The sequence below is a fragment of the Panthera pardus genome, unplaced genomic scaffold (assembly GCF_024362965.1).
Source record: "Panthera pardus isolate Hobbes unplaced genomic scaffold, ASM2436296v1 HiC_scaffold_3, whole genome shotgun sequence".
In the NCBI taxonomy this organism is placed as follows: Eukaryota; Metazoa; Chordata; class Mammalia; order Carnivora; family Felidae; genus Panthera; species Panthera pardus.
Window position 1 is genome coordinate 27,014,184 of NW_026526876.1, and position 27,795 is coordinate 27,041,978.

At 46.0% G+C, this 27,795-nt stretch overlaps 1 protein-coding gene, 1 non-coding gene and 1 pseudogene across 2 annotated transcripts; 1 reads left to right on the plus strand and 2 right to left on the minus strand.

Moving 5' to 3' along the window:
• Window positions 1–1,059: 1,059 nt before the first annotated feature.
• CUNH17orf58 (chromosome unknown C17orf58 homolog) lies at window positions 1,060–6,507 on the minus strand. The gene is made up of 4 exons (XM_019466497.2): window positions 6,374–6,507; window positions 3,445–3,993; window positions 3,010–3,201; window positions 1,060–2,043 (listed from the first exon to the last, which is right to left on the minus strand). The coding sequence occupies exons 1-4, from the start codon at window positions 6,447–6,449 to the stop codon at window positions 1,853–1,855; spliced, it is 1,008 nt and encodes a 335-aa protein (XP_019322042.2). The 5' UTR covers window positions 6,450–6,507; the 3' UTR covers window positions 1,060–1,852.
• A 12,432-nt stretch (window positions 6,508–18,939) lies between these two features.
• LOC128774147 (putative elongation factor 1-alpha-like 3) lies at window positions 18,940–20,027 on the plus strand (annotated as a pseudogene).
• Window positions 20,028–23,953: 3,926 nt separating this feature from the next.
• Window positions 23,954–24,026, minus strand: TRNAR-CCG (transfer RNA arginine (anticodon CCG)). The gene has a single exon. It is a non-coding gene; the product is annotated as a tRNA-Arg (tRNA).
• Window positions 24,027–27,795: the final 3,769 nt, after the last annotated feature.

Below are 27,795 nucleotides of genomic sequence, written 5' to 3' on the forward strand. Positions count from 1 at the left end.
CCCTAACCCTCAGGCTTCTGTCAAAGTGATGTGTTCCCCTCCCTTTTAAGCCAAAGCTATTTATAGAAGAACCCTTGTAACTACTCTAACTTCCAACCATCCAGCCGATAATTTATCCGTTTGGCCGTTTTGCAATTTTCCCCACCGCGTTGGTCGAGATTACCAGTTAGCTTTTTCACGCTGAAAAATTCAGCTTTGGTTTTTGTGACTGGCGCAACTTATGTCTGTTAATCTTTATTCTTAAAAAAAAAAAAAAAAAAAAAAAAAAACCAAACACAGCCAGAAGCTCTTCAATTGCTGCTTACTCTACTGGCTGATAGCCGGTGTTACAATGCAATTGATCCGTTCCCAAGAAGCAATTCTACCATGATTTTTAGTAAGTTTTAGCAAGACTCACTTTTGGAAAATTCTCTAAAAAATCCCTGAATAACGCTTTACCACAGAATAGTCAGAACCTCTCCAATGTTATTTTATCCCTCAGCACCCCCCCCCCCCCGTTTGGGACACACCAGGTAATAGTATCTCCCACACAATCAGATGTTACATCTTAACGCTACTGCTGCTAACTTCCTTGTGGATGCTCTATCGTCCTGGCCTCAACATCCTTCATGTATACAGTGCTTCCGTGTGCCATCAAGACGAAAGACACATCTTGAGCTCCCGGAGCGCATCTCCTTTAGGACCACATAGGCTGGTTTTTTTTCCCTTCAGCTCAGTTCCTGTTTCTCTTTCCTCATGCAACCATGGCTTCAACCATGGATTATCCGTGTCTCCATCCACAGGTTTCAAATTAACTGATGTGCAGCTTGGTCTTCTGAAAAAAACTTGTTAATGTCTTTGTGGACTCCAGTATAAAATCGATATTAAATACAGCTAGTGATTCGACCTTTTGCAAACCAACCGGCAAGTGTTTAAAATTCACTTATTTGCAAGCTGTCATTGACTATTGGTTCCAGGGTTTTTGGAGTAAGTTCGAGAAGGGCTTTTTCCTAAACCTTTAGAGCTCAGTGAGGCTAAAAAAAAAAAAAAACCAAACAAACAAAACAGGTGCATCCAAGATCTGATTTCAAGGCAAGATTTACTACTTGACAAACACAAACATGATACTTGGTCTTAACAGAAAAATGACATCAGATACGCCCAGAACATGTCTAGCATTGGGATAGACATTGTGTTGCCAGTTTGGCACACAACATATGTTTTAGGAGCAGGGAGGCATGAAAACAAACTATTTCTTACATTTTGGTACATCAGGAACACTTGTTTGAATAATATTCTGCTTGAATTAAGCCCGTTAGTACTTTTTAAGTGTAAAACTTTAATACTTGTCTTGAGCTCTGACCCTAGTGTTTGATCTAAATGACATTTCATATATGTCTTCTGACTAGTGCACTTACTGTTATGTACAGAATTTAAAATGTGATGGTTTTAGTATGAAATTTGGTTTGATACGCGATATAACCTATTCAAAGTTGTATATTTAAAATCAAGGAAATGTTTTTTTGTGAACTATTTCTACTGAAGAATGTATTTAAATTAAAATAATTAAAAATAAACACCATGAAGCAGTGATCTGTTAACTGGACAGGTCAGTTATCTGAGCCGTGTGAGTAAGTGCCCCTAGAGTTGAATAACTTTGCCAGGCAGCTCAGAAGCATACCACGGAAGAAGCATTTTGTAAATAAGAAAGTGGCAATTTCAGGATTCGAGCTGGAACTACGCGATCACTTCCCGAAGGAGCTGTGTGCCCCACTCCACAGGAAGACCCCATTACACGAAGACAGACCTTGCCTGTCTCGTTGCTGACAGCCAAGTCTCTTATGATCCAGAAGTGCAAGCACAGTAGTACATTTCAAACACACTGGGTGTGAATTGCACCTTGAACTTGCCCATCCCTTTTTCGGTTAAATCTCTTCACATAGCTGCTGCTGCTCCTGAGCAGGCCATCTCCTGGCCTGAGCCGTCCTCTCAGGACCTGAAGGAGAGCTGTAGGGAGCTGCCGTCTCTTATGGTAGATGTGACCCATCACAATATACCTGCTGCCTAAAAAAAAAAGTAACCAAAATGTAAATTCACAGTGTCTTTTAAAAGCCAAGGAACAGAAAATGTTGAGACTGTCAAGAAATGCCTAAGCTTGGGGCACCTGGCTGGCTCATTCGGTGGAGCGTGCAACTCCTGATCTTTGGGGTTGTGGGTTCAAACCCCATGTTGGGCATAGACATTACTCTAAAATCTTTTTTCATGATTATTTTTATTTTAGTGAGAGAAGAGCACCCGTGAGCCGGAGGGGGGGGTGGCGCGAATATCTCAAGCAGGCTGCACGCTCAGCGCAGAGCTGGAAGCAGGGCTCAATCCCAGGACCCTGGGATCAGGACCTAAGCCAAAATCAAATCAGACACTCAAGGGACCGAGCCACCCGGGTGCCCCCAAAATAAAATCCTTTAAAAAAAAAAAAAAGCCTAAGCTTGAATCTATTATCTTGCTGCATATGTTGATTCTCAGACATTTCACCCTCAAACAACAGGTGGAAACAGTCTGGTGACCTTTTAGAAGATAACCAGATAATCAGCCTGTAACCTGCCAACACGACAAAACAAAGGTCTTAATCACAATCAGGAGGATTTTCCAGAGCACACCTCTAGGAAGATGTGAGAGTGGGTATTTCCTACCCCCCAACCTCCAAAAAAAGACTTTTCTAAACTTTTCCGAAAAGCCTCTTAGGCATCCCTCTGGCAACGCTGTTTCATCACTCCATTTGTCAACAAAAAAATCTGAGTGCCCGCTTTGTGCCAAAACACGCCGTTCCCACCTTTAAACCAGAAGCACGGGGGAGGCTGGTGGAGCTGAAATCGGAGTGACCGAAATATATACCTGTCGTCTGCAAACTATTCATTTTCGAGTACTCTCCCCCACCCACCGGTACTGGGGTGACCGACAGACGAGGCTGTGGCACCCAAGCTACAATGGTGACAAAGTCCGTATAGAAAGTGGTCAGATCAGTTTCAATACCAGGTTTAAATTCTGGACATGGCTTATTGCAGTTGGAGGAGTCTAGGGCTAAAATGTGGACTCGGAAGAAAAACCCGTCCGGAGTGATGTACAGGCGGTTCATCTTGTACAGCCCGTCCCGGTCCACCAGAAGAGTCACCAGCCGGATCCCTGTGCCGAGCACGTCCACGTCATGCACGATTCCGTTCACTGCTGCTTTCAAAAAACAAAGAGTTTGGAGAAACGCATTTCCTCTCTTTCCCCAGTGAGTTTTGCACACACCACGAAATAGTCCACACGGGTCTGAGGACTGCAGGATCGAGTGGGTGGGTTTCTCCAGGGTCTGCCCTTAGGGGAGTCCGCGAGCACAGCCCGGCACTCTGGGTTCGGAGAGGCTCGCCTCGCGGCCAGGGCTCTGCAGCCCGGACCCGGGAGGAGCTGCGGGGCGGGGCTCACCGAATTCGCTCGCGCAGTAGGACTCGCGCTCGTCCAGGTCCGTCCTGCAAGCGCGCTCGCAGGGCTCGGTGCCGGGTCCCGCGTCCCTCCGCGGCAGGCTGAGGCGCGGCGGCGGCGGCGGCGGCGGCGCGGGCGCGGGCCCCGGGGGCGGCGCGGCGGCGCGCGGCCGGTTGGGGTGGGCGGGGCCGGCGGGATCCTCGGCGGCGCGCGCGGGCGGCCGCGCGGCCGGGAAGCGCAGGGCCCGGGAGCGCGCGCGCCGCGGGGAGTCTTCCAGCGCGGGCACGCGGCGCGGCGAGGCGCGGTTCTCGGCCTGCGCGAGGCGCGGGCTCGGCGGGCCGGCGGGCGCGCGCGCGGCCTCCCGGAAGCCGGCCCGGTTCTCGGCGGGCGGCGGGGGCTTCCGGCGTCGCGGGTCGGACCAAGCGCGGGGAGCGGCCTCGGCTGCGCGCGGCCGCCGCGGGGCCTCGGGAACCGGCTGCGCCCGGGGCCCCGGCGTCTCCTCCGCGCTCGGGCCGCCGCCGGGGTCGGGCTTCCTGTTGTGGGGCGGCGAGGCTGTAGGGGAAAAAGAGGAGAGGCCGGGGAGGCCGTCAGGGGAGGAGAGGCCGGAAGGGGAGAGGAGACTCTGTGGGAAGGGGAGGAGAGGCCGAGTGGGGACGGGAGGGGAGGAGGGGCCGAGAGGGGAGGGAGACCCAGCGGGAAGGGTTGGGGAGGCCGAGTGGGGAGGCCGGGGAGGTTGAGGGAGGTGGGAAGGCGGGCTGAGCCGACGAGGCTGCGGAGGGGAGGCGAGGCCGATGGCGGGGGCGGGGGTGGGGGAGAAAGGGCCCTGGGGGGGGGGGGGAGATGGGGGATCGTAGAAACTTAGCAGGCACCTGCGAGAGGAGCGATGGGGAGGCCGGGAGCCCTGGAAGTGAAGGACAGGGAACGCGAGGGGGAGACGAAGGCGCCCCTGTGATGAGGGGAGGGAAGCCTCCCCAGCTTCAGGTCCGAGCGGAGCACGGGTTTCCTAGGCCCCGCAGGAAGACCGAGGTGAGGGTCTTGCCCTCTGAGACCGAGGCCAACCAAGGAAGAAGTTCTCACCACATGGGAACATTGCATTTTGTTAGGGAACCTTTTCAAATCTATAGCTTTCAAAATTGCACCAACCTATCTGTTCTAAGGACTAAACACAACTGACGGCTGTGGTTAACAAACTCTTTTTGCCGTTTCATATATATATATATATATATATATATATATATATATATATATGTAAACATCCGCCTTTTTGCTATGTACAGTTTGTTGAGAAAGTACCAAGAGCAAACCCCAGGGGGAAAGGTCTCATATTACAGGTTCTCCTAATTGAGCGCCCCTGACAACAGAACTATTTGGTTTTCCCATCCGTGTTTACACTGTCATCTTGGTCTCTGTGAGTGGATTTTTATCTGGCTTCTTGGACACCACATACTAGTAAACCACAGCTACGAAAGATTTTTAAAGCATGGCTGGGAGGCAGAGGTCCCTGGTTAAGTATAAAAGCACACACACATCACTTACATTCCCCCCCCCCCCCCACCTCCCCGCCCTGCCCTTGGTGGAGGAAAACCAACCAACAAAAAAATATCTTAAATGATTATGGCATGAGAACAAATTTTTAGAATTATTAATGATTTCCCCCAGCTCTGCAGACAGGTTAGTGAGCAAACTTCAGCCAGCCTGGGAGCTGGGCAACCTTCCATGCCCAGTTACACAATATCGCCTCCCCGTTTGCCTGGGTCCCAGTGCCCCTCCAAAGGAGGCACAGGAACCGGTCTTTATGTTTCTTTTTCAGTTGTTGCAACGGCTGTTTTTTGGCATTTCTCTCCTCTTGCATTGAAGAGCTTGGTCTGCCGGTCCGCAGCTCTCGCGACACCTCATTTAAAGTGATTTATCTTGCCCAATTGACAATCTCCTTTAAAATCAGCTTTCACCCAGCAGTTATAGCTGGTTACAGTTCGTGTTTTGCAGAGAGGTTGATTCTGACTCATTATGGTCAACGCTGTGCCATACACAGCTGAATAAAGCTCTGGTAGATATCCAATTCCTGACTGTCAACTGTTGACCTCACAACTGCTTCCCCATTGATATCACCATCTGTTGTCATGGGAAAGATTGTCTGATATTTGGGTTAAATGCCACTGAAGTCATTCAATTTCCATGTGGAAAAATAACCCAAAGTAAATTGCCCCCGTGAGGTGCGGAAGCTATTTTTCCCAGAGATAGTGAATCGAAGAGAACATCCAAATAAAAGCAAAACAAAAACCTCTCCCTGCAGAGAACCCCTGTTTCATACCCTCAGTAACTTATTTTTCATCTCATGCATGAACTTGTGTGTGTGTGTGTGTGTGTGTGTGTGTGTGTGTGTGTGTGTGTTTTAAAGACTCAGGTATCCCTGGGCCATTCGTTGGGGCTGCAGTGAGAGGGGAGATATGCCCGATTTGGGCTCCCCGTCGCCCTCAGCCCCGGCGGGCGCACCCAGCGCCTCGGATCGCCCGCGGGACCCGGGCCCGGGCGCAGGGCGGACCCCGCGCTCCTCGGGGCGCCCGCCGCCCGCCGCGTCCTGCGAGCCCGGCCCGCACGGCGCCCGAAAGGCACGCCGCGACCCCTTTTGACACTTTCCCTCCTCTGCGATGGAGCAACTACTTAACATGCAAAGTTTTCTCCAGCCTGCCCGGCTCGCTCGAGATCATTTCAGTAGCTGAACTGGCTTCTTTCCGAAAAGGCTGCCAGGACACACAAAATCCTGGGGACACATTTTGCTCCTTTCGAACACGAACGCGGACCGGGAGTCCCCTCTCCTGCAAACTCTGACCCCTTTCTCGTCCCGCCCTTCAGCGCGCCCTCTCCCCAGTCCCCCCCACCCCCCACCCCACCCCTGCTCCTCTCCCAGGACTCAGCATTTCACCGATCTTACCTTTTCTCTCCGCCACTGGGGCTTCGGGAGATGATCCAACGATCAAACAGAGGAGCCAGAAAGCTCTAGCTGTCATTTTCGTAGACACGGTTCCCAGGCTCTAAAACTGAGCCTGGGCTTTTGCTCTTTCTCTCCCCCCACCCCTTCTCCACACCCCCACCCCCGTTCATGCTAATGAGGGGCAGCCTTTGGGGAAACGGGAATCACTCACTGAACAGACCATTGGAACAAAACCGAGCTGCAGGGATTTCTCCCACTTCCTAACGGGGGACGAGCACATGGCCTCTCAAAGTTGTCCCTGCGAATGTCCGTGGGCAGTGACAACATCAAATCCTAAACCTGAAACCCGTGTGGGTTTGCGGACTGGGGTGGGGGGTGGGGAGAGGGTGGGGTGGCAAGTGGAGGGAATAAGGGTGTTGAGGGGCTAAGGGACAGGGTGGGGGGAGAATGAGTGATAGGAAGTTTTTGCCAGATTAAGTCAACAAATAGGCAAATTGGTGCTGAAGACAACTTGGGCTTGTGGAAGGGATTCAAGATGACAGGGAAGAATTCATCCGGGAATGTGTCAGGGATCCTAAGAGGAACCAAACCTAGGTTTGCTTATTTTACTATATATGCCATTTTTATATTCTAGAACCAGAAGGAAAAACAGCCTTAAGCAAAATAGCTTTTCTTCTCCTTTCCTTTGCTTCCTTCCTTCCTTTCTTTTTTTCTTTCTCTCTCTCTCTCTCTCTTTTTTTTTTTTTTTTCCTTCTCTCTCAATTGACATTGGTATCTCCTTGGCTAGATTCATCAAGCCCATGCTGAGTGCCTTTTACCCAACCAGGTGCTAGGAGATAAAAATGAGGAAAACACCTTCCCAGGTCTCTAACGATGGCTCCTCTCCCCGAGAAAGGTAGGTCGGTCTCTCTCTCTCTCTTTCTCTCTCTAAGAAAAATATACTCATTCACAGCTTAGGTCTGAATTCTCAGAACAGCTCCACATATCAGTCCTGAGCTAAGGACCCTCTTCCTCAGACTGAACAGAAATAGCATTCACCAAAGGGGGCGCTCCCCAAAGGGGGACCTTCCCCAAAGGGAAGCCTACAACTTTGCCACTGTGTATCTCATTCCAACGGCTTCAAATCCAAAAGGAAGGGGAAATGCACGGAGATGAATGCATTTCAACTGGAGCGTACGAGCCAGCAGTGAGATGTAGCCGCTAAAAGAAATAACAAACTTTTGCTGCACCCGTATCTCATGTCTCAAAAATAATAGTGCTCGCGGGCTGACCAGATTCAGGGGGGGATCACGTTTTCCAGAAAGACCCTGGGAGGCTGGGAGAACAACAGGGGAGTGAGAAGGCTTGATTCCACCACCAAGTGCCTTCACAGGAACTGAGGCTGAGCAGCCGAGGGGCACAAAAACATCTGTGATTTTTTTTGTGAAAGGACCAGTAGGTAAAAGTTGTAAGGTGACAGGCTTCATTCTAATTTAAGAAAAGATACCCTCAAGATCCTTGAGGATCAAAAGATCCTCAGGATCCCAACCAAGATCTCCTAGAAAGCAGACTGCTTTGAAGGGTTGTGGGACCACGGAGCCACGGGAGGCGTCAAAAAAGAATGTGATTCAAGGATACCGTAGAGCAGGGACACCTGGCTGGCTCAGTCAGCAGAGCACGCAAATCTTGATTTCCAGGTGTGAGTTTGAGCCCCATGTTGGGTGTAGAGATCACCAAAAATAAACTTTTTTTTTTTTAAAGGGATACTGTGGAACAGTTTCCTGAATTCTGCGTATTGTGGTTTGAGGGAGACAGTGAGGTAAATACGTTCATCTAGAGAGGAGCTGGCCGGCCAGTCACAGGCTGACAATATGTTGGAGGGGATCACTATCTTCTGCCGTCCGATCCTCAACTTTCCTCAGCTTGAAAGTCACTTATGTCAATGCATCAGATGTGTAGGACTGACTCCTATTAACCAAACTCATAAAAAGAAGATGTATAAACCAGAATGTCATTTACTAATTTGCAATGGAGAGGATACAGTAAAGAGGATTCAGAGATCTAATTATTAACCACAAGTTTTCTTGTGGAGCACAACACTGAAATGCAGCTCATGGTGGGCTAATCTTCCTCATTCGGGTTTTAGAGGGGTGAGTTCTCTATTTCCTCCAAAAGAGCGACTCTCTCCAGTTACTGCAAGGCCAGTGTATACCAGCGTCAAAGTCTCCAGCCTCTGGCCAGGACCGGATAAACACCGTGAAATTTGTGTTCTCGAGGTCCAGTTTACAGGTGTCCTCAGATCCCCCTTCTTTCACGTGTTCTTTCTTTAAGTCAAGTGGAATAAAATTAATTAGGCTTAAGCTTTCTCAGTTACAACCACATCTCAGACATACCTGCTTGCGTGAGATTATATTCAAGTCTCCCAGATCCGATTTGGGGTGTTCCCGAAACTCTTCTGTTGCAGGAATGTTGTGAATGCCCTGAAGCCCCACACCCTGAAATGTAGAGGCAGAGAGACCTGGCTGGCTGGCTCCCACGGGCTCCTAGAGGCTGCTGGGGTGGCACCAGCCTGGAAGAACTTGCCAGAGTCCGGGGTTGGGTCTGGGGCGGCATCTGACTCAGAAACCACACGAATGGTGCAGGGCACACAGAACTCAAAGAGACTGATCCGTGTAAGCCAGGATGCCACTTTATTAATTTCCAAGGACAAATCAACTCGGGCAGACACGCACTCTCATGTCAGCCTGGCTAGCATTGTCTTTCTATAAACAAGTCACATGAGAAGTCAAATTATCATCAGGGCGCTTGGTAATAGAAACCAGAGCAGGGGGAGTTTGTCATAAGATTGGAATGTTTAACGGTATTGGGTTTTTTTGTAGCCTAATGTGTCCGTCTTCGTAATAGGTGCATACACTTGTCAGGTGGCAGAGTCTAAGAGCCTAACTGCCTTTCTCTCCCCTGCCAATTTCAGGTATGTTTAGTGTATCTTTCCGCTTAGCAAATATTTATTGAGCGTCTACTGTGTGTTGTATAATAAAGAATTCGTGCCAGGTTCCTGGCGTGGAGCTTCTAAACCCCTCGGAATTTCCCAAGCGATAGAAGTGTCTTAGTTATTCATAAGCTTCCTGGAGCACACCTAAGTTTATCCTAATGAGGTGACTCTTGGAGGGCCCCTTGAGAGCTCCAGGATGGGAGCTGTCACCAGCTTTCACCAGAAAGGCCAATCCTGCCATTAGAGGGTCAGGATTTTGAGCCAGCCTGACCTCCAAGGGAGGGAAGAGAGGCTACAGATTGGGTTCAGTTCGATGACCAATGATTTATTCCACCCAGCCTGTTTAATGAGACCCCAAAGAAAATCCATTGGAGCTTCCTGGTTGGTGACCACACCCATGTGCCGGGAGGGTGACACTCCCTAATCCGTGGAAAGAGAACACTGAAGCTATGCATGTGGGACCCTTCCAGGTCTCACCCTCTGTGTCTCGTCATTTAGCTGGTCCTGATTTGTACCCTGTATAATAAAATTGCAGTCATAAGTACAGTGCTTTCCTGAGTTCTGCGAGTTGTAGAAAACGATCGCACCTGAGGGAGAGCATGAGCGCCCCTAGATCTGTAGCCAGTTGGTCTGAATTAGGAGCCGTCTTGCTGTGGACCGTGCCCTTTAAATAGTGGGGTCTGCACTAACTCTGGGTGGTCAGTGCCGGAATCGAATTACAGACCACTGGTTGTTATCAAAATACTTTGTTCCAGGCACTGTTTTAGAAGCCAGAAATACCAGTCATAATCATTCTTCAAAAAGAGTACATACAATATTTGCTTTAGTTTCCATTAGGTAAATTACAGTCATGTTCTAGTTCTTTGATTTCAGGACCATCTTGTTGGAGACCGGGGTCTCCCCAGATTCGTCAGATTTTCAAAGACAACTCATAGGTTTACTCCCCCCGGGGATTAGGCTAGGTCCTGGGATATTAGGGCATAAATCCTCCCTTCACATGGCAAACAGGCGCTTGTGGAAAAATAACATTCAATTATAGTGTTAAATGCAATATTAAAAAGCTGTACCCGTTAGAGAGAAAGGAGTGGTTGACAATGTGGAGGGCAAGTTAGGGTGGCTGGGGACACCACATAAACTCTGGTTTGAAGAATGACTGGTTGGGGGTGGGGCACCTGGGTGGCTCAGCCCGTTAAGTGTCTGACTCCCGATTTTGGCTCAGGTCATGATCTTGCGGTTCGTGAGTTTGAGCCCCGTGTCGGGCTCTGTGCTGACAGCTCGGAGCCTGGAACCTGTTTCGGATTCTGTGTCTCCCTCTCTCTCTGCCCTTTCCCTGCTTGGGCTCTGTCTCTCTGTCTTTCTGTCTCTCTCTCTCTCTCAAAAATAAACAAACATGAAAAAAAAAAAAGATTTTTTTATTTTCAGGGCACCTGAGTGACTCAGTTGGTTAAGTGTTCGACTCTTGATAACTGGGTCAGGTCATGACCTCATGGTCATAAGATCAAGCCCTGCATCAGGCTCTGAGCTGAGCCTGGAGCCTGCTTGGGACTCTCTTTCCCTCTCTCTGTCCCTCCTCCCCTCAAAATAAATAAATAAACTAAAAAAAAAAAAGATTTTTTTATTTTCAATTTTATTTTGTTTTGAGAAGGCTCCATGCCCAATGGGGGGTCGAACTCATGACCCTGAGATCAAGAGTCACATGCTCCGCCCATTGAGCCAGCCAGGCACCACTAAAGATTTTTAAAGAATGTCTACACCCAACGTGGGGCTCAAACTCACAACTCCAGGATCAAAAGTTACATGTTCTTCCAACTGAGCCAGCCAGGTGCCCCCATGGTCATTTTTAATGACTGAATTCCTAGGCATTGTATTGCTGAGTCGAAAGATACGATGATTTCAATATTTTTGCCACATATTGCTGAAATGTCCCCCAAAAATGTTGCACCAGTTTATGCTGACCAACAATCAGGGTAGGTAGGTAATAATGCCTATTTCTCCTCATTGGGACATCAAATCACCATTATTTGATATCCTTGCTGTTTTAAAGAGTTGTTTTTTAAAGGGCTTCTTTCTGGGGCCCCTGGCTGGCTCGGTTGGTATGGCATGTGACTCTTGATCTCGGGGTTGTGACTTTGACCCCGTGTTGGGTATAGAGATTACTTAAAAGTAAAACCTTTAAAAATAAAAAAACAAATAAAAAGGTTTCTTTTTGTTTTAATTTGTATTCCTTTGAGTGCTGGTGATATTGTATATCTTTTCATGGATTTATGGGCCATTTGGATTTCTTCTTTGATTAAGTGCCTGTTCTTATTATTTGCCTATTTATTAGGATTTCTTTTATGATTTTTAAGAGCTATTTCTAGCCCAAGAATTTTAACCCTTTGTCCATTATATATATATTGCAAATATTTCTTCACAGAATTTTCGTGATTTCTAACCTGTTAGCGATTTTTTTGCCATCAAACTTTTAAATTTTGTATGGTAAAATACATCGGTCTTTTGTTTAATGATGTCCCTAGTGTCTTTTGTATCATACTTAGAAAAAAATATATATATATATATGTTTTTTTCTAGTGCTTATAGTTAAATCTTGATTCCATCTGGAATTTATTTGGATATGTAGTATGAGGTAAGAATCTAATTTATTTTTTTCTAAAATAACTAGAAAGTTGTCTCACTCAATTGGCAAATAAATCCATCCTTTCCTAAATCTGAGATGTCACCTTTAACATAGAGAGTATTAACATCTAATAAATTTGAGTCTACTTCTAGATTTTCTACTCTGTTCTGTTACTCCCTCTATCTACTCTCATGCCTATATGCCCACATCAGGACATTGTTACAATATTATGATATTGTGATATTATAACATGGTTTTCTTTTCAAAAATTGTCTATCACTGTGTTTTGTTTTCCAAATTGTACTCTGCTAAATTTTTAAAATTTTGTTGGATTTTTTCTGAATTTGCTTTAAATGGATAGATTCATTTGTAAAGGAAGTATAGGACAACTGTCCTATATTGTCTTTTGTCCATGAAAATGGCATATCTCTATATTTGAGCCTTTTTTCCCTCTGTTAGAACATTATCCTTTTCTTCTTCTGAGCTCTAAACATACCTTGTTAAATTTATTTCCTGGATATTTTGCATTTTTGATGTAATACGGAAAAGATCTTTTTGTCTTCTATATATTTTTTTAATGTTTATTTATTTTTGAGAGACAGAAAGAGTGTGAGTGGGGGAGGGGCAGGGAGAAAGGGAGACAGAATCCAGAGCAGGCTCCAGGCTCTGAGCTGTCGGCACAGAGCCCGACTCAGGGCTCGAGCCCATGAACTGTGAGATCATGACCTGAGCCAAAGTCAGACGCTTAACTGACTGAGCCACCCAGGCACCCCTGTCTTTTGTATTTTCTAACTAGTTTTGGTAGATGTATAGAAAAGCTACAATTTGTATACCCCTATATTTTGTATATTCCAATTTGTGTATAGCCAAAAATATTCCAAACTAGTCTCAACTGATTCCCTTGGGTTTTCCCAAAGAAACCATGTAATCTATAAAAAATATTTCGCCTCCTCTTCTCAAATGTTATGTAACTTTTTTATTGCATTAATGAGAACTTTCAAAACCTTGTTGAATACTATCGATCATAGTCCTCCTTTTTGTTCTACTGATATTCACCATGCGCAGGGGCACCTGGGTGGCTCAGTCGGTTAAGCATCCGGCTCCGGTTCAGGTCATGATCTCACAGCTCATGAGTTTGAGCCCCGTGTCCAGCTCTGTGCTGACAGCTCAGAGCCTGGAGCCTGTTTCAGATTCGTCTCCCTCTCTCTGTACCCCTCCCCTGCTCGCGCTCTGCCTCTCTCTCTCTCTCTCTCTGAAAAATTTTAAAAAAGTAAAAAAAAATTTTTTAAAAAGATATTCACCATTTCTGAAGAACACTTCAAATGTTTCTCTTTCAAGCGGCTAAAAACTTGATTTTGCTTCAGGTGCATTGGGCTGTTTTTATCTGTACACCTACACCATTTTCACCTTAAGAATCTGTCAAATATTCCTACTCTCTTGTTAGTATCTTAATATTGATCTTCTTTGTAAGCTCTGTGCCCAACTTGGGCACAACCCCACAACAGAGCGCACATGCTCTTCCGCTGACAGCCAGGCGCCCCTTACTAGTGATCTTCTGATTATGTCTTCTGCATATTTTATCCTCTCGGGGCACCTGGCTGAGTCAGTTGATAGCGCCTGTGACTCTTAATTTCAGGGTTGTAAGTTCAAGCCCCACCGTGGGTGTAGAGATTACTTAAAAATAAATAAATAAATTGATTGATTAATTAATTTTGTCTTCTCTATCATCATTTTTATCTCTTTATCTTTTTCCTTTCTGTTCTAGGAGACTTGCTTGAATCTGCACGTCATGTCACCGATTTCATGTTCAGTAGTATCTACTCTGCCTTTGGCTCCTTCCAATATGGATTTTAAGGCCAGAGAATTCTCAGTTGGCTTCTTTTTTGGTCCATCCTATTGTTCTTTCATCTCAGTCTACTGCCTTCTTGTAATTTCCTGATTACAAGAATCATGCATGTCTTGTCATACTTTTCTGAGAATGCGTAACTGTTTCTTAAAATTGTCTTCAGAGTTCTGTCTTCATTATTTGAGGTATGCTCTTCCCCTACACATTTTTAAGGGAAGATCTATATATATTTTAATGTTTATTTGCTTTTGAGACAGAGACAGACAGAGCATGAGCAGGGGTTTGGAGTCAGGGAGAGAGGGAGACCCAGAATCCGAAGCAGGCTCCAGGCTCGGAGCGGTCAGCACAGAGCCTGACACAGGGCTCGAACCCACAAACTGCAAGATCGTGACCTGAGCAGAAATCGGAAGCTCAACTGACTGAGCCACCCAGGTGCCCCTAGGGAAGATATTTTTTGTTGTTATTGAAATATTGATATTGAAATATTACAAGCATTTAGAAAGTTATTGAGAATAATACAGTGAATATTCGCATATACATGACCCAATGTTGTCAAATCATAACAATTTTTTCCATACTGGCTTCATATTTTCTTAGCATTAAAAAATTACTCTCCTCTTCCGTTATTCCAAGAATTTTAATGTCCAAAGCGAGATCTAAGTAAAAAAGAAACTACTGGTTAGTTAATACAATTTAGGTATCATAATTTCAGAGTAAACATTTGATTTTTAAAAATTATAAATAGGGGCGCCTGGGTGGCTCAGTCAGTTCAGCGTCCGACTTCAACCGAGGTCATGATCTCAGAGTTCATGGGTTCAAGACCTGCATCGGGCTCTCTCCTGTCAGCACAGAGCCCACTTTGGATCCTCTGTCTCCCTCTCTCTCTCTCTGCCCCTCCCCCAGTCACACTGTCTCTCTCTCCCTCTATCAAAAATAAATAAACACTAAAAATTATAAATATAGTTGGTGGTAGTCAGTCTCCAAGATAGCTGGCCCCCAGTGATACCCACCTCCTGGTATTCACACCCCGAGCAGTCCCTCTCACATTGTAGCAGGACTGGCCCGAGCCACCAACAGCATTTGGAAGAAGTGATAATATACACCACCAAGATTAAGTTACGAAAAGTCTGAACGCTTATCTTGGGTGTGCATTCTCTCCTTCTTTTAGATCATTTACTCTGGGGAAAGCCACTGCTACGTTGGGAGGGCACTCAGGCAGTCTTTGACAGGCTCATGGGATAAGGAACTGACAGCTTTGGCCAATAGCCAGTTAGAAACTGAGGCCTGCTAACAGCCAGTAAGGGAGCTTGAAAGCAGATCCTGTCCCAGTCGAGTCTTCAGATGAGACTGCAGCCACAACCTACAACTTGACTGAAGTCTTTGAGAGACCTGAGCAGAATCACCCAGCAAAACCACTTCCAGATTCCAGGGCCACAGAAAGTGTGATTAATAGTGTTTATTATTTTAAGCTGCTAAGTTTGGGGGTAAGAATTTATTTTTACAGCAGTAGGTAACTAATACACAATTGAAGCCCCTTATATCCTTCCTAATCCAATTTCCTTTCCTTCCTAGACGTAATCATTATGCTCAACTTGGGGTTTCTACCATTCTCTTGGATGCTTTCTCCTATCATGACTCTACCAACTACTATTGTAAAAATAAATAAAAAAATAATTTTGAAGGTTTAAAAAAATTCTGATTCCAAATTTTTGGAACTCCCAATATAAACATATACTTGTAGTTCAATAAATAATCTTTTTAAAAAGTAGGCCCCATGCCCAGCATGGAGCCCAATGCAGGCCTTGAACTCATGACCCTGAGATCAAGACCTGAACTGACTGAGATCAAGAATCAATTGTTTAACTGACTGAGCCACCCAGGTTCCCCTCAAGAAATAATCTTTTATTTTATTTTTTTAAATTCTTTTAAATGTTTATTTATTTTTGAGAGACAGAGGGAGACAGTGTGTGAGCAGGGGAGGGGCAGAGAGAGAGGGAGACACAGAATCCAAAGTAGGCTCCAGGCTCTGAGCTGTCAGCACAGAGCCCAACCCAGGGCTCGAACTCACAAACTGTGAGATCATGACCTGAGCCGAAGTCTGATACCTAACCGACTAAGCCGCCCACGTGCCCCAATAAATAACCCTTTAAATTAATGATAATAAAATTGAGAAAAGTGTCCTTTCTTAATTTGAGGACTTCCTTGTCTAATGTTACAATGAAATAAAAAAGAACATCTATTGTTAATAATGATGATTATTTTTAATTAAAAATTTTTTTTTAATGTTTATTTTTTGAGGAGAGAGAGAAAGAGTCTCCATCCTTATGACCTCATCTAAATCAAATTACTTCCCAAAGGCCCTCCTCCTAATACCATAACATTGTGGGTTAGAGCTTCAACATATAGATTTTGGGGTAACATAAACATTCAGTCCGTAACAGTGACCCCTTTGTCTGTGTATGATTCAGCAGCGTGAGGAATCCTTAATGGCCAAGGGGCAGTCTCAGCTTCCAAATGAACGGACCAGTGACGGTGTTTCTTGATCTGAACATTTCCCCCTTGGGCACTAGGACCCCTAGACCCACTGAGTCCCAGATTACTGGCCAGGAAAGCAAACAGTTCTTCAGCCAGTATTTAGGGGTCATAATAGGAGGGACCACTCCCATCTCTCCTTGGTTCCTGGACTAGTGGGTCCTGGCAATGCGTAAGTCCAGGAATGGTGGTGCGAGCGGACACACGGCAGGCAGGGAAGGCAAACCCATACCCAGAACATGGATCTGTCCCCGTGAGGACGAGTCGCTGTCCACACACCCCAGTCTTGTCATTGCAAACAAGGGATTATTGTTTTGCTTCTCGGGTTGTGACCCTCCCTTTGGAGAAGCGCCCTCTGCTGGCCTTTCCTAACATCTGCGGCCATGAGCATCCTGTAATCTGTTAGTTCCTCCCTGATTTTGGTAGCCCTTTCTCCTTTTACTTGAGGGGTTTCAGATGTCTCCTCCTAGTTTCACCGATGATGTTGCATGTGGTTCTTCTTCTCCTTCCTCTTGGTGCTTATGTGGGGCTTCTGAGAAGAGTAGAGAAAAATGTTAACTTTACTGTAGTTTTAATACGGGAATCTGGTAAATTTCAAAGTATGATAATTCTGAATATTTATATTACTGGATTGCATTTTAATATGAACTCTGGCCCTTGTTCTGACATTCCTAAATGAATTTTGAAAATTCAGACTGGTACAATACTAACAAACAGCTGTGCCTAATAAAATCTTAAAACATTTTAAATTCCAAAGTGATCCAGTACAAAAAGAGGCACAACTAACCAAGGCTGTTAGAAATAAGGCTACTGGTCACCCTGTCAGAGGTAGTGATTGGAAGAGGTCAAGGGGGGGCTTCTGCAGTGAGTAATATCCCCTTTCTTGATCTGGGTGCTGGTTATACAAGTGTGCTCAGTTTGTGAACATGGTTGAACTGCATGCTTACGATACATGACTTTTCTCTTTGTATGTTATATGTTGGTAGCAATTATGTTTTTAACCCCCAAATAGAACAGCCTATAATTTAAAATAAATCAGGACGCCTGGCTGGCTCAGTTGGTGGAGCATGCGACTCTTGATCTCAGGGTCATGAGTTTGAGCCCCACATTGGGGATAGAGATCAAAAAGTCATGATCCAGGGGCGCCTGGGTGGCTCAGTCGGTTAAGCGTCCGACTTCGGCTCAGGTCACGATCTCACGGTCCGTGAGTTCGAGCCCCGCGTTGGGCTCTGTGCTGACTGCTCAGAGCCTGGAGCCTGTTTCAGATTCTGTGTCTCCCTCTCTGACCCTCCCCCATTCATGCTCTCTCTCTGTCTCAAAAATAATAAATAAATGTTAAAAAAAAAAAAGTCATGATCCTGGCAAAAGGCTGGTATTTGTCTAACTCAATTAAAAGGAAAGGGAGAATTTTATGCAAAAAGTTCAAATATCTGAATTTTGCCATATTCTTCCATTTATTAAGGATGCTATTGTAGATTCTAGGTATAATATATCTTTTCCATGGGGAACATAGATTTCTCTAAATAACCGGGCCCACAGTAATATAATGCTAGTGGGTACAAACATCCCCGCTTATATACTACACAACAAATTCCAGCTTTTTTGGGTTCTGCCATTGTTGCCTCGCATGCCAGCCTGCCTCCCATGGTGATACTGGGGCTGCACAACCAGGCACTAGACTCAACAAGGGCCTCAGCAAGGGCAGCTTCCTACCAAGCTTACTCTGAGCACCCCCAGATGCCTATTTGGAAACACCTCTGACCAACTCCTCAGTTTGCCCCTGAGACTGTTTGGGGACAAAGGAAAAATGATAGGAAATGGGACAATTGGTGAAGCCCTGAAGTGTTTTTTCGTAAGTAACACCAGTAACATATTCAGACCATCCCTGTTTGTCAAGCCTCTAGGAGAGTTCTTAGATTTGGGCAATATTAGGGGCCAGATTATTCTTTGTATAATGTCAAGGACACACACCTTATATTCTGAAACGTAATGAGAGTCTGTGATCTTTAAAAATTCACAATCTAGTGGGGTTTTTTTTGGGGGGGGGGGCATAAGTTTACTGCCAGGAAACAGGTGTCCTGAAATCCACCACTAAATCTAAGCCAAAACGGGAAAGGAAAAGACTTCCATCGATATCACCATTATCGGACGTGTAGATTTGGGCAGGTGTATCACTCCTGGACCATTGAAAAATTTGAGAGGGAGTCTGCTGAGACGGGGAAGGACTCCTTCAACTATGCCGGGGTCTTGGATAAACTGCAAGCTGAATGTAGTATCGCCATTGAAGGCAGCAAGTATTAGGGGTGCTCTAATATGGGGGGCTCAGTCAGTTAAGTGTCTGACCTTCGGCTCAGGTCATGATCTCATGGTCCGTGAGTTCGAGCCCCGCGTCGGGGTCTGTGCTGACAGTGAGAAGCCTGCTTGGGATTCCCTCTTTCTCTCCCTCTCGTTCTCCCTGGCTCCTGCTCATGCTGTCTCTGTCTCTCTCAAAATAAATAAATAGATTGTAAAAAATTAAAAAAAAAACCCAACAACCAGAAAACAGCAAGTATTAGGTTACCATCACTAATGCCCCAGGGCACAGAGACTTTATCAAAAACATGATCACAGGCCTATCGCGGGCTGACTGTGCTGCCCTGATTGTTGCTGCCAGTGCTGGTGAATTTGAAGCAGGTGCCTCCAAGAATGGGCAGACCGGTGAGCATGCTCGTCTGGATTACACACGGGGTGCAAAACAACTAATTGTGGTGTTAGCAGAGTGGGCCTACAGGACCCTCCCTACAGCCAGAAGAGATATGAGAACATTAAGGAAATCTACACCTACATTAAGAAAATTGGCTCCAAGCCTGACAGTGGCATTTGTGCCAACTTCTGGTTGGAATGGTGACAGCACGGTGGAGCCAGGTGCTAACATGGCTTGGTTCGGGGGGTAGAAAGTCCCCCATAACAGGGCAGTGCAGGGGAACCTCATCGCCTGAACCTCTGGGAAAAGAGTAAACTGTTGAAATGTACCATGAAGCTTTGAGTGAAGCTCTTCCTGGGGACAACATAGGCTTCAATGTCAAGAACGTGTCTGCCAGGGGCGCCTGGGTGGCTCAGTCGGTTAAGCGTCTGACTTTGGGCTCGGGTCATGATCTCGCGGTTAGTGAGTTCGAGTCCCGCGTCGGGGTCTGTGCTGACGGCTCAGAGCCTGGAGCCTGCTTCCGATTCTGTGTCTCCCTCTCTCTCTGCCCGTCCCCTGCTCGTGCTCTGTCTCTCTCAAAAATGTGTCTGCCAAAGATGTCCATCACGGCAAAGTGGCTGGCAACAGCAAAAATGATCCACCAGTGGAAGCAGCGTGGCTTCATGGCTCAGGTGATTATCCGGAACCATCCGGGTTCGCCTGTGTGCATAGGCACCCGGTGCACGTTGCTTGTACCTTTGCCCAGCTGAAGGAGAAGGTGGATTGTCTTTCTTGGAAAAAACTGGAAGGTGGCCGCAAATTCTGGAAATCTGGGGATGCTGCCGTCACTGATACGGTTCCTGGCAAGCCCGTGTGTGTTGAGAGCTTCTGTGACTATCCCTGTCCAGGTCGTTTTGCTGTCCGTGACGGGAGACAAACGGTTGCTGTGAGTGTCATCAAAGCAGCGGACAGGAAGGCAGCTGGCAAGGTCTCAAGTCTGCCCAGAGGGCTCAGAAGGCTAAGTAGATATTATCCCCAATACCTGCCACCCCAATCTTAATCAGCAGTGGAAGGGTGGTCTCAGAACTCTTTGTCTCAATTGTCCATTTCCGTGTCATAGCAAAAGACTAGTTGCAGATAATGATGCATCAGAAAACCTTCAGAAGGAAAGGTGTGGACTGTGTGTGTGTGTGTGTGTGTGTGTGTGTGGCAGTTTTAAGTTACTAGGGATTTTTTTTAGTGTTTATTTATTTATTTATGATTTTTAACTCAACAAGTGGCAATTTTTTTCTTTTTTTAAATGTTCATTTACTTTTGAGAGAGAGAAAGAGACAGAGCTCGAGCAGGGGAGGGGCAGAGAGAGAGAGAGGGAGCCATAGAATCCGAAGCAGGCTCCAAGCCCTGGACTGTCAGCACAGAGCCCCACATGGGGCTTGAACTCACAAACTGTAGATCATGACCTGAGCTGAAGTCAGACATTCAACCGACTGAGCCACTCAGGTGTCCCTATTTATTTTTGAGAGAGAGAGAGAGAGAGAGAGAATCAGACAGGCAGAGATGGGGAGAGAGAACCCTGTGCAGGTTCCACACTGTCAGTGCAGAGTGACGCAGGGCTTAAACTCACGAACCGTGAGATCATGACCTGAGCCGAAATCAAGGGTTGGGTACTTAACGGACTGAGCCACCCAGATGCCCCAAGTTACTAGTTTTTAAAATCAGCAATTTCTAATGGAAAGGACTTGCCCAAAAATCTGTCTCAGAATTTTGAAACCCATTAAGACAAAGTTCAATGAGAAAAGAAAAAAAAAAAAATCCTGGTCTATGTCACCTAACATCAACAGTAGTGATAGACCAATTAATATGGATTACTAAAATCAAAATGTACAAATTTCATGCTGAGGAAAGGTAGAGGTGCTTCAATGGCTAGCCAACACCCATGCCTCTTTTTCCTTGTAAGGAGTTACCTCTTTGCCTTAACGGATGACTTGGTGGGAGGGTAATTCCCCTGTGGTAATTCCTCCGACAGGAGGAAGATCCATGCCCCGAGCTGGGCCCCAAGCACTTGGCCGGAACCTGGATTCTGGAGCAGGTGGCCGTAGGATGAGACTTATTACAGCTCTAGCCAAATGACAAGTGCCAATGATGACAGCAGTGGTGGCCTCCTGACCCGGTGTTTCTGGCTCTGAGAGTCGCTGTGCTTTCAGCTTCTTACTTTTTTGGGGGGCCGTTCGTGTGTCTTTGATTCTTGCCGGTCCCCAAGCGGGGTGGTCCAGCTTTGCCCCGCTATTTAGCGAGCACCTCTCTTCCCCCATGTCTTTCCCAAGAATTATCATTTGCTTGGCTTGGGTTGAGCTGGTTGGTTTCCATTGTTGGCACCTAGAGGGAACTGGCAAAGGAGTCTGAGAAGTTGTTTGGAAAACTGAGGAAATGGGATTTCCTGGAAGTCTGGGGAAAGAATGTGTTTCCAGAAGGAAGGACTGGTCAGGGCTCCTGGTTGGCTCAGTTGGTAGAACATGCCAAGGTCGTGAATTCAAGCCCCACGTTGGGCACATAGCTTACTTATAAAGAAAAAAAGAATCATATTTAAAAAAAAAAAGGAAGGATTGGTCAAGAACTTCAAACTTGGGGGTAAAGTTAAGGAAGATAAGAATTGGAAAGGTGTTTTTTTTTTTTTTAAATTTTAAGTTTATTTATTGAGAGAGAGGGTAGGTGGGGGAGAGGCAGAGGGAGACTCCCATGCAGGCTCCGTGTGGTCAGTGCAGAGCCCTAGGAGGGGCTTGATCTCAGGAACCACGAGATCAGGATTTAAGCTGAAATCTAGAGTAGGACGTGTAACCGACTGAGCCACCCGGGCACCCCAGGAAAGGTGTTTCTTAAATTTGCCGATTAAAAGGTCACCTTCGAGAGGTGCCTGAATGATTCAGTTGGTTAAGCATCCAACTTCAGCTCAGGCCATGATCTCATGGTTGGCGGGTTTGAGCCCCACACTGGGCTCTGTGCTGATAGCTCAGAACCTAGAGCCTGCTTCAGATTGTGTCTCCCTCTCTCTTTGCCTCTCTCTCTCTCAAAAATAAACATTAAAAATAAAAAAAATAATAAATGTTTATTATTGAGGTCACCTTCAAGGAGTTTGCCCATCAGCAGGAGAGTGAGGAGAGCATGGCAGGTGGGGTAAAAGGGGACACTGGACACGTGGGGACTGCCAACGAAGCCCCCAGGCTGCACAGAGGGAGCACCCCAGGACTCGTGCAAGATACCCAGGACCAAGGGTGAGCCTTTAAGGAATGGAGAAACTGGAGAGTGTTTCTGGGCTCAGAGGAAAGAGCCAGTAATGGGGCAAGCTAAAGGCATAAGCAAGAGGGATGTTAATGGGCTACTACCTTTTGAGGGTCCACTGAGTGCCAGACACGTTTCCTAAGGAGGGAGAGGATGGGTTCAGCGCAAGGTCAGAAAGGGATTGGGCTGTGACTGGAGGAGGATAAGTCTGCATCTGACACGGGAAAGGGAAGAAACGGAGGAGATGACAGCAGTGAGGGGAGAGGGAAGTGTGGAATCTGCATTAAGTGACCTGAGTCTGGGGGTTTCAGTAGCCACTCAATGTTTGCTAACTTTAGCTAAATGAACCGTGGTGAGTGAGCCACAAAACATTTACCTTAGAGAAGGAGCTAGGCTGAGAAGGAGGTTGAAGGAGAGGAATGGCGTGGGAGAGTCAGGTGAGCATTCTGGAAGCCTAAGCAGGCCAGTCAAAAGTCAGAAGGGCAGAGAACCAGTGAGGAGTTTGTCCTGCCCAGTCCTTGGGGATGGGTATTCTGTTAGGAGAGCCATCTTGCCTTTGGGAACCCGGGAGGCATTGTCACTGTCCAATGTCCCCAGATGCTGAAATTTATCTGATCTTTATCAATGAGTTCTGGTTTAAAAATTCACCACTACATTCCTAATCTTAAAAAGGGGGTAAAGATATCAGTTACATTTCTCCATCGTTTGTTGAGCTCTTAATAAAATTTTAACTTTGGAATAATGTCAGATTTACACGGAAGTTGCAAAGGTAGAACAGCGGGCTCGCGTATACCGTGCACCCAGTTTCCTCTAATGTTAACGTCTTATATGACCATGTACATTTGACATAATGAAGAAATCAACATTGGTGCATTACTGTTTTTCCCACTAACATCCTTTTCCTGTTTCAGGTTGAAATCCAGGATGGCACATCGCATTTAGTATTTAGTTGTTTTTAAAGAGTAGGAATTAACTCAGGGATATTCCTCTTGTACAAGTTTTGCAAGAAGAGTTTAAAATTTTCAAGCTGGTCAACTGAACCGGTCTGAAAAGATTAAACTCTGTATTTCTTTTGCTACATTAATTTGCAAACCAAACACACACACACACACACACACACACACACACACCCTACACATACCCCAAAAACATAGGTCCTAACTACAATTTGTTGTTCATAACGCTTCAGGATAGAAACCGTAAAATGTTTATTATATTTGTCCGTTGCAACAGCACTGTTGCTTCTCAATAAATTCTCCTTCGTATTGAAAATAAATCCGTTTGGAGCCAGCACAGTTGGATTTACTCACACTACCCGTTTGGATTAGGATGGGGAGGTTTTGGATGTGTGGCTGTCCATGCTACGCTTGAAACGGTGGACAAAAAGAGGTAATGCCATGTGTCTACTTCGTGCTTTCTAATGATTTTTTTCTTTTAATAAGAAGCCATTATAATCTAAGCAGAAGTTAAATGCTCCTCTCTTGGCCCCCATCTCACCCTTCATTCGCAAGGTCCCAACTGCGGTATTTTTAAAGCGCGGACATACATCTCCTAACTTGTAAATTCAGTTGTTTCGGAGATCGCCGTAGAGAGGTGAAGTGACCACAATTCAAAATCTACTTCACTGCCATCAGTGCCCATCACCGCCTTTCTCTCCACCAAAACTAATCTCCGTGCGACCCAGATGGGACTCGAACCCACAATCCCCAGCTCCGGAGGCTGATGCCTTATCCATTAGGCCACTGGGTCACCACAGGATCCGGGTTCTCACACCGTCTCCTTACGCGATGCCATCATCGCGCCCCGCCCCGAGCTCCGCGGCCTCGAGACGGGCGCCGTACGATTTGGGAGCCGCCCCCAGCGGCGGCCCCGCGCGCCTGCGCCCCCCTGCGCTGAGCCCGGCCCGTCGCCCGCGGCCCCGTGCGCCTGCGCGTGGCCTTGCCTGCCCCACAGCCCCCGGGGCTGCGTGGCCGGCACGCGGGCAGCTCCGGGCGGCCTCCTACCTGTACGGTTCTTCTCGGAAGGTCGTCTGTCCTGGCTGCGCATTCCACGCTCTTGGGGAACTTTAAACGGAATTCCAATGCCTGTCCTCCCTCCGTTCTGATTCCCTGGCTGGGCCCGGGCGTCTGCATTTTACAAAGTTCCCTGGGACCGCCTAGTGCCGCCTGTCGCAGAGCCTGAGGTCCTTCCTCACCTACACACCCGCCACCTTCCCGTCCCTTATAGCTCCTCCTCCCCTTTCTTTCCTGCAGTTATTCTACATACAGCATTGTGATAAACTATTATGTGCTGGGGACTGTTGGGGGATTCCAGGGTGAACAGGTTTTTTTTTTTCCTCCCCCAAATCTGCCCTTCTCCCTTACTCATTTACATCCATTTTCCTCCCTTGTCTCTTCTTTCCCTCCGGATTAAAGGGAAAATGGATTTAACAACGTCCGTCAATACAAAAATAATATGGATTTTGTTTTTATCCCATCCCAGGTCTTGGATAAAGACTTAGAGACTTTGTTTCCACGCCCGGTATGTCCATGCGTGTTGCATGTAAAAGATGCTGCATTCGTGGTTTTTAAAAATACACAGTTTCGTTTTCTCCTTAGACACCTAACGCCTGTTAGTTGTAAACTTGTACAAAGTATGCGTCAACCAAATGAAGAAAACTGAAATTGACTATGATTCTATCATTTGGAGCTTACCGCTGTTAACGTATTGGTATGTATCTTTCAAATTTTATGTGTCTGTGTGTCAGTATGTCACTTCTATTGCCCGTGGACCCTGAGTCGTTCAGGAAATGCTTTTAATGAAAACTAGGACGCTATTTAGTAAAGAACAATTCACTCATCATTTAGCACTGGTGGTGCAGAAATGATAGTGGGTAAAACTCACATCTCCGTGAACCGCGGCAGTGGAACCAGAGTAGTAATAGTCATCCTTCATGTTTGTGCCCTGGCAAAGGTGGGGGTGGAGGTAGCCAGCTTCACTTAAGAATATCCTTGATGATTGTAAGAATTGTCAATGGTATTAAATCCCCACACTTGAGTGCACACCTTTTTAATATTTTGTGTGACAAAATATGCATAAATCATTTCTACCACATACCAAAATACAATGGTTGACTCTTTGTTTTTGCACTTTTTTTATTTAAAAAAATTTTTTTTTTTTAATGTTTATTTATTTTTGAGACAGAGAGAGACAGAGCATGAACGGGAAGGGGCCGAGAGAGAGGGAGACACAGAATCGGAAGCAGGCTCCAGGCTCTGAGCCGTCAGCCCAGAGCCCGACGCGGGGCTCGAACTCACGGACCGCGAGATCGTGACCTGAGCCGAAGTCGGACGCTCAACCGACTGAGCCACCCAGGCGCCCCTAAAAAATGTTTTTTTAATGTTTGTTTTTGGGAGAGAGAGCACGAACAGGGGAGGGGCAGAGAGAGAGAGGGAGACACAGAATCTGAAACAGGCTCCAGGCTCTGAGCTGTCAGCACAGAGCCCAACGCAGGGCGCTAACTCATGACCTGAGCTGACGTTGTGGACACTTAACCGACTGAGCCACCCAGGTGCCCCTGCACTTTTTTTTTTTTTTTTTTTTTTAACATTTCATTTGTAAGCAATCTCCAACCTCAGCTGGGGCTCGAACTCACAACCCCCGAGGTCAAGAGTTGCCGGCTCTAGGAACTAAGCCAGCCAAGCACCCCACAATGGTTTTCTCTTGAAGAAAAAACAATTGTGTGATGTTTGAGTTGCAGGCTAAACTAACTTCTTCAGTGGAACATAGTTTTTACTTGAAGAACAATTTGACAAACTGATTATTCAGACTTGGGCACACTGGGGTTTGCTTCCTTGAAAGCAGTTTCAAGCTATACTATTAGCACAAACAGTCCTGTAGAAGAGAGAGGATATCTCACACTCAAAGGCCTCCGTAGACATTTTATTGCACTATGCTGCATCTTTATCACCAAACTAATTCCTGTGTCTGGGGATGGAAGGTACTGATTGGCCCTGGCCAGACAAGGCTCTCTCCTGAATCTCCATCCAAACTAGAAGAGCTAAGAGGGAAGGTCTATGGTTACCCCAGGGGAACGTTGTATCTTTCAAAGGCAACTCTCTCAGATTCCACATTGTATTTCTGTTTCAGGTTGTTTTCAGGTGAGGGTATAGAATAGTGGTTGAGAGCCTGGCAGCCTGGGTCGGAATCCCGTCTGCCATTTACTGACTGTGTGAACCAGGACAAGCTACTTAACCACTCACGATTCAGTCTTCTCTTCTGTGAAATGGTACAGGTAATAATAATGCTACAACACAGAGTTGTGAAGATTAGATGTATTAATATATGTAAAACATTTAGAACAGCTTTGGGCACATAGTACTCTGTATTTTGAAGCAAAAGAAAACCTGATATAACCAGCTTAAACAACCAAGAAAGTGTGTCGGATGACAAAATTGCAAAGTTATATAATTGCAACCTTCAGAGGTAGGGCAGGCTGTTGATCAGAGCTTTCATAGTTTCTCTACAACTGTCCTATTCAGATGTCTAGGCCTCACATCCCCCAGTTCAGAAGAACAGAGCCTGCTTTCCTACCTCCAGTCATTAAACAAAAGGCATAGGCTTCCCAACTGAATGAATTTAGGTCACATGCCTGCCTCTAAACCATTCACAGTAGCCAAGAGAATCCCTTGCAGTGACCGGTTTCGGGGTGAATTCCTTTCACATTTTTGCACTTAGGGGGATGGGATCATGCTGCTTGAGTAGGTGGGAGTAGAATCAACCGTCTATGAATCCCATGGCTGAGACACAACGAGTGAGGCTGGCAAAATGCCTTCAACAATAGATGAATTTATTTATCGTAAATAATTTGTAGTGAATTTATTAATATTAAAAAATAAACCAGTACAACATTTCTAAAAACACCCTTTTAAGAATACAAAAAAAAAAAAAAAAATTCCAGAAAGAAAACCAAAAAGATTTAATTCTGATGCTCTGATAACCATTCACGATGCTTTTAAAAAAAGTACACGGCAAAAGAATGCAAACGTGTTATTCAGAAATGTGTAAAATACCACATAGAACACATTGGAACAATTGTCAAAACTTGAACACAGACTATATAATAAATGATAGCATCAAAGTTCAGTTGTCCTGGGGTCCCTGGCTGGCTTAGCCAGGATAGCATGTGACTCTTGACCTCTAGGCCATGAGTTTGAGCCCCACATTGGGTGTAGAGATTACTAAAAAAAAAAAAAAAAAAAAAAAAAATTCATTTGTCCTGAATTTGATGACTGTGATGTGGTCATATAAGAGAATGTCATTAGAAGATACGCACTGAAGGGGGATGTGGGTGTCTCAGAAGGTTAAGCAACTGACTCTTGATCTCGGCTCAGATCATGATCTCATGGTTTGTGAGATTGAGTCCCAAGTCGGGTCTGTGCTGATGGTGTGGAGCCTGCTTGGGATTCTCTCCCCTTCTCTCTCTGCCCCTCCCCCTCTTGTGCTCTCAAAATAAATAAACTTAAAAAAAGAGAAGATA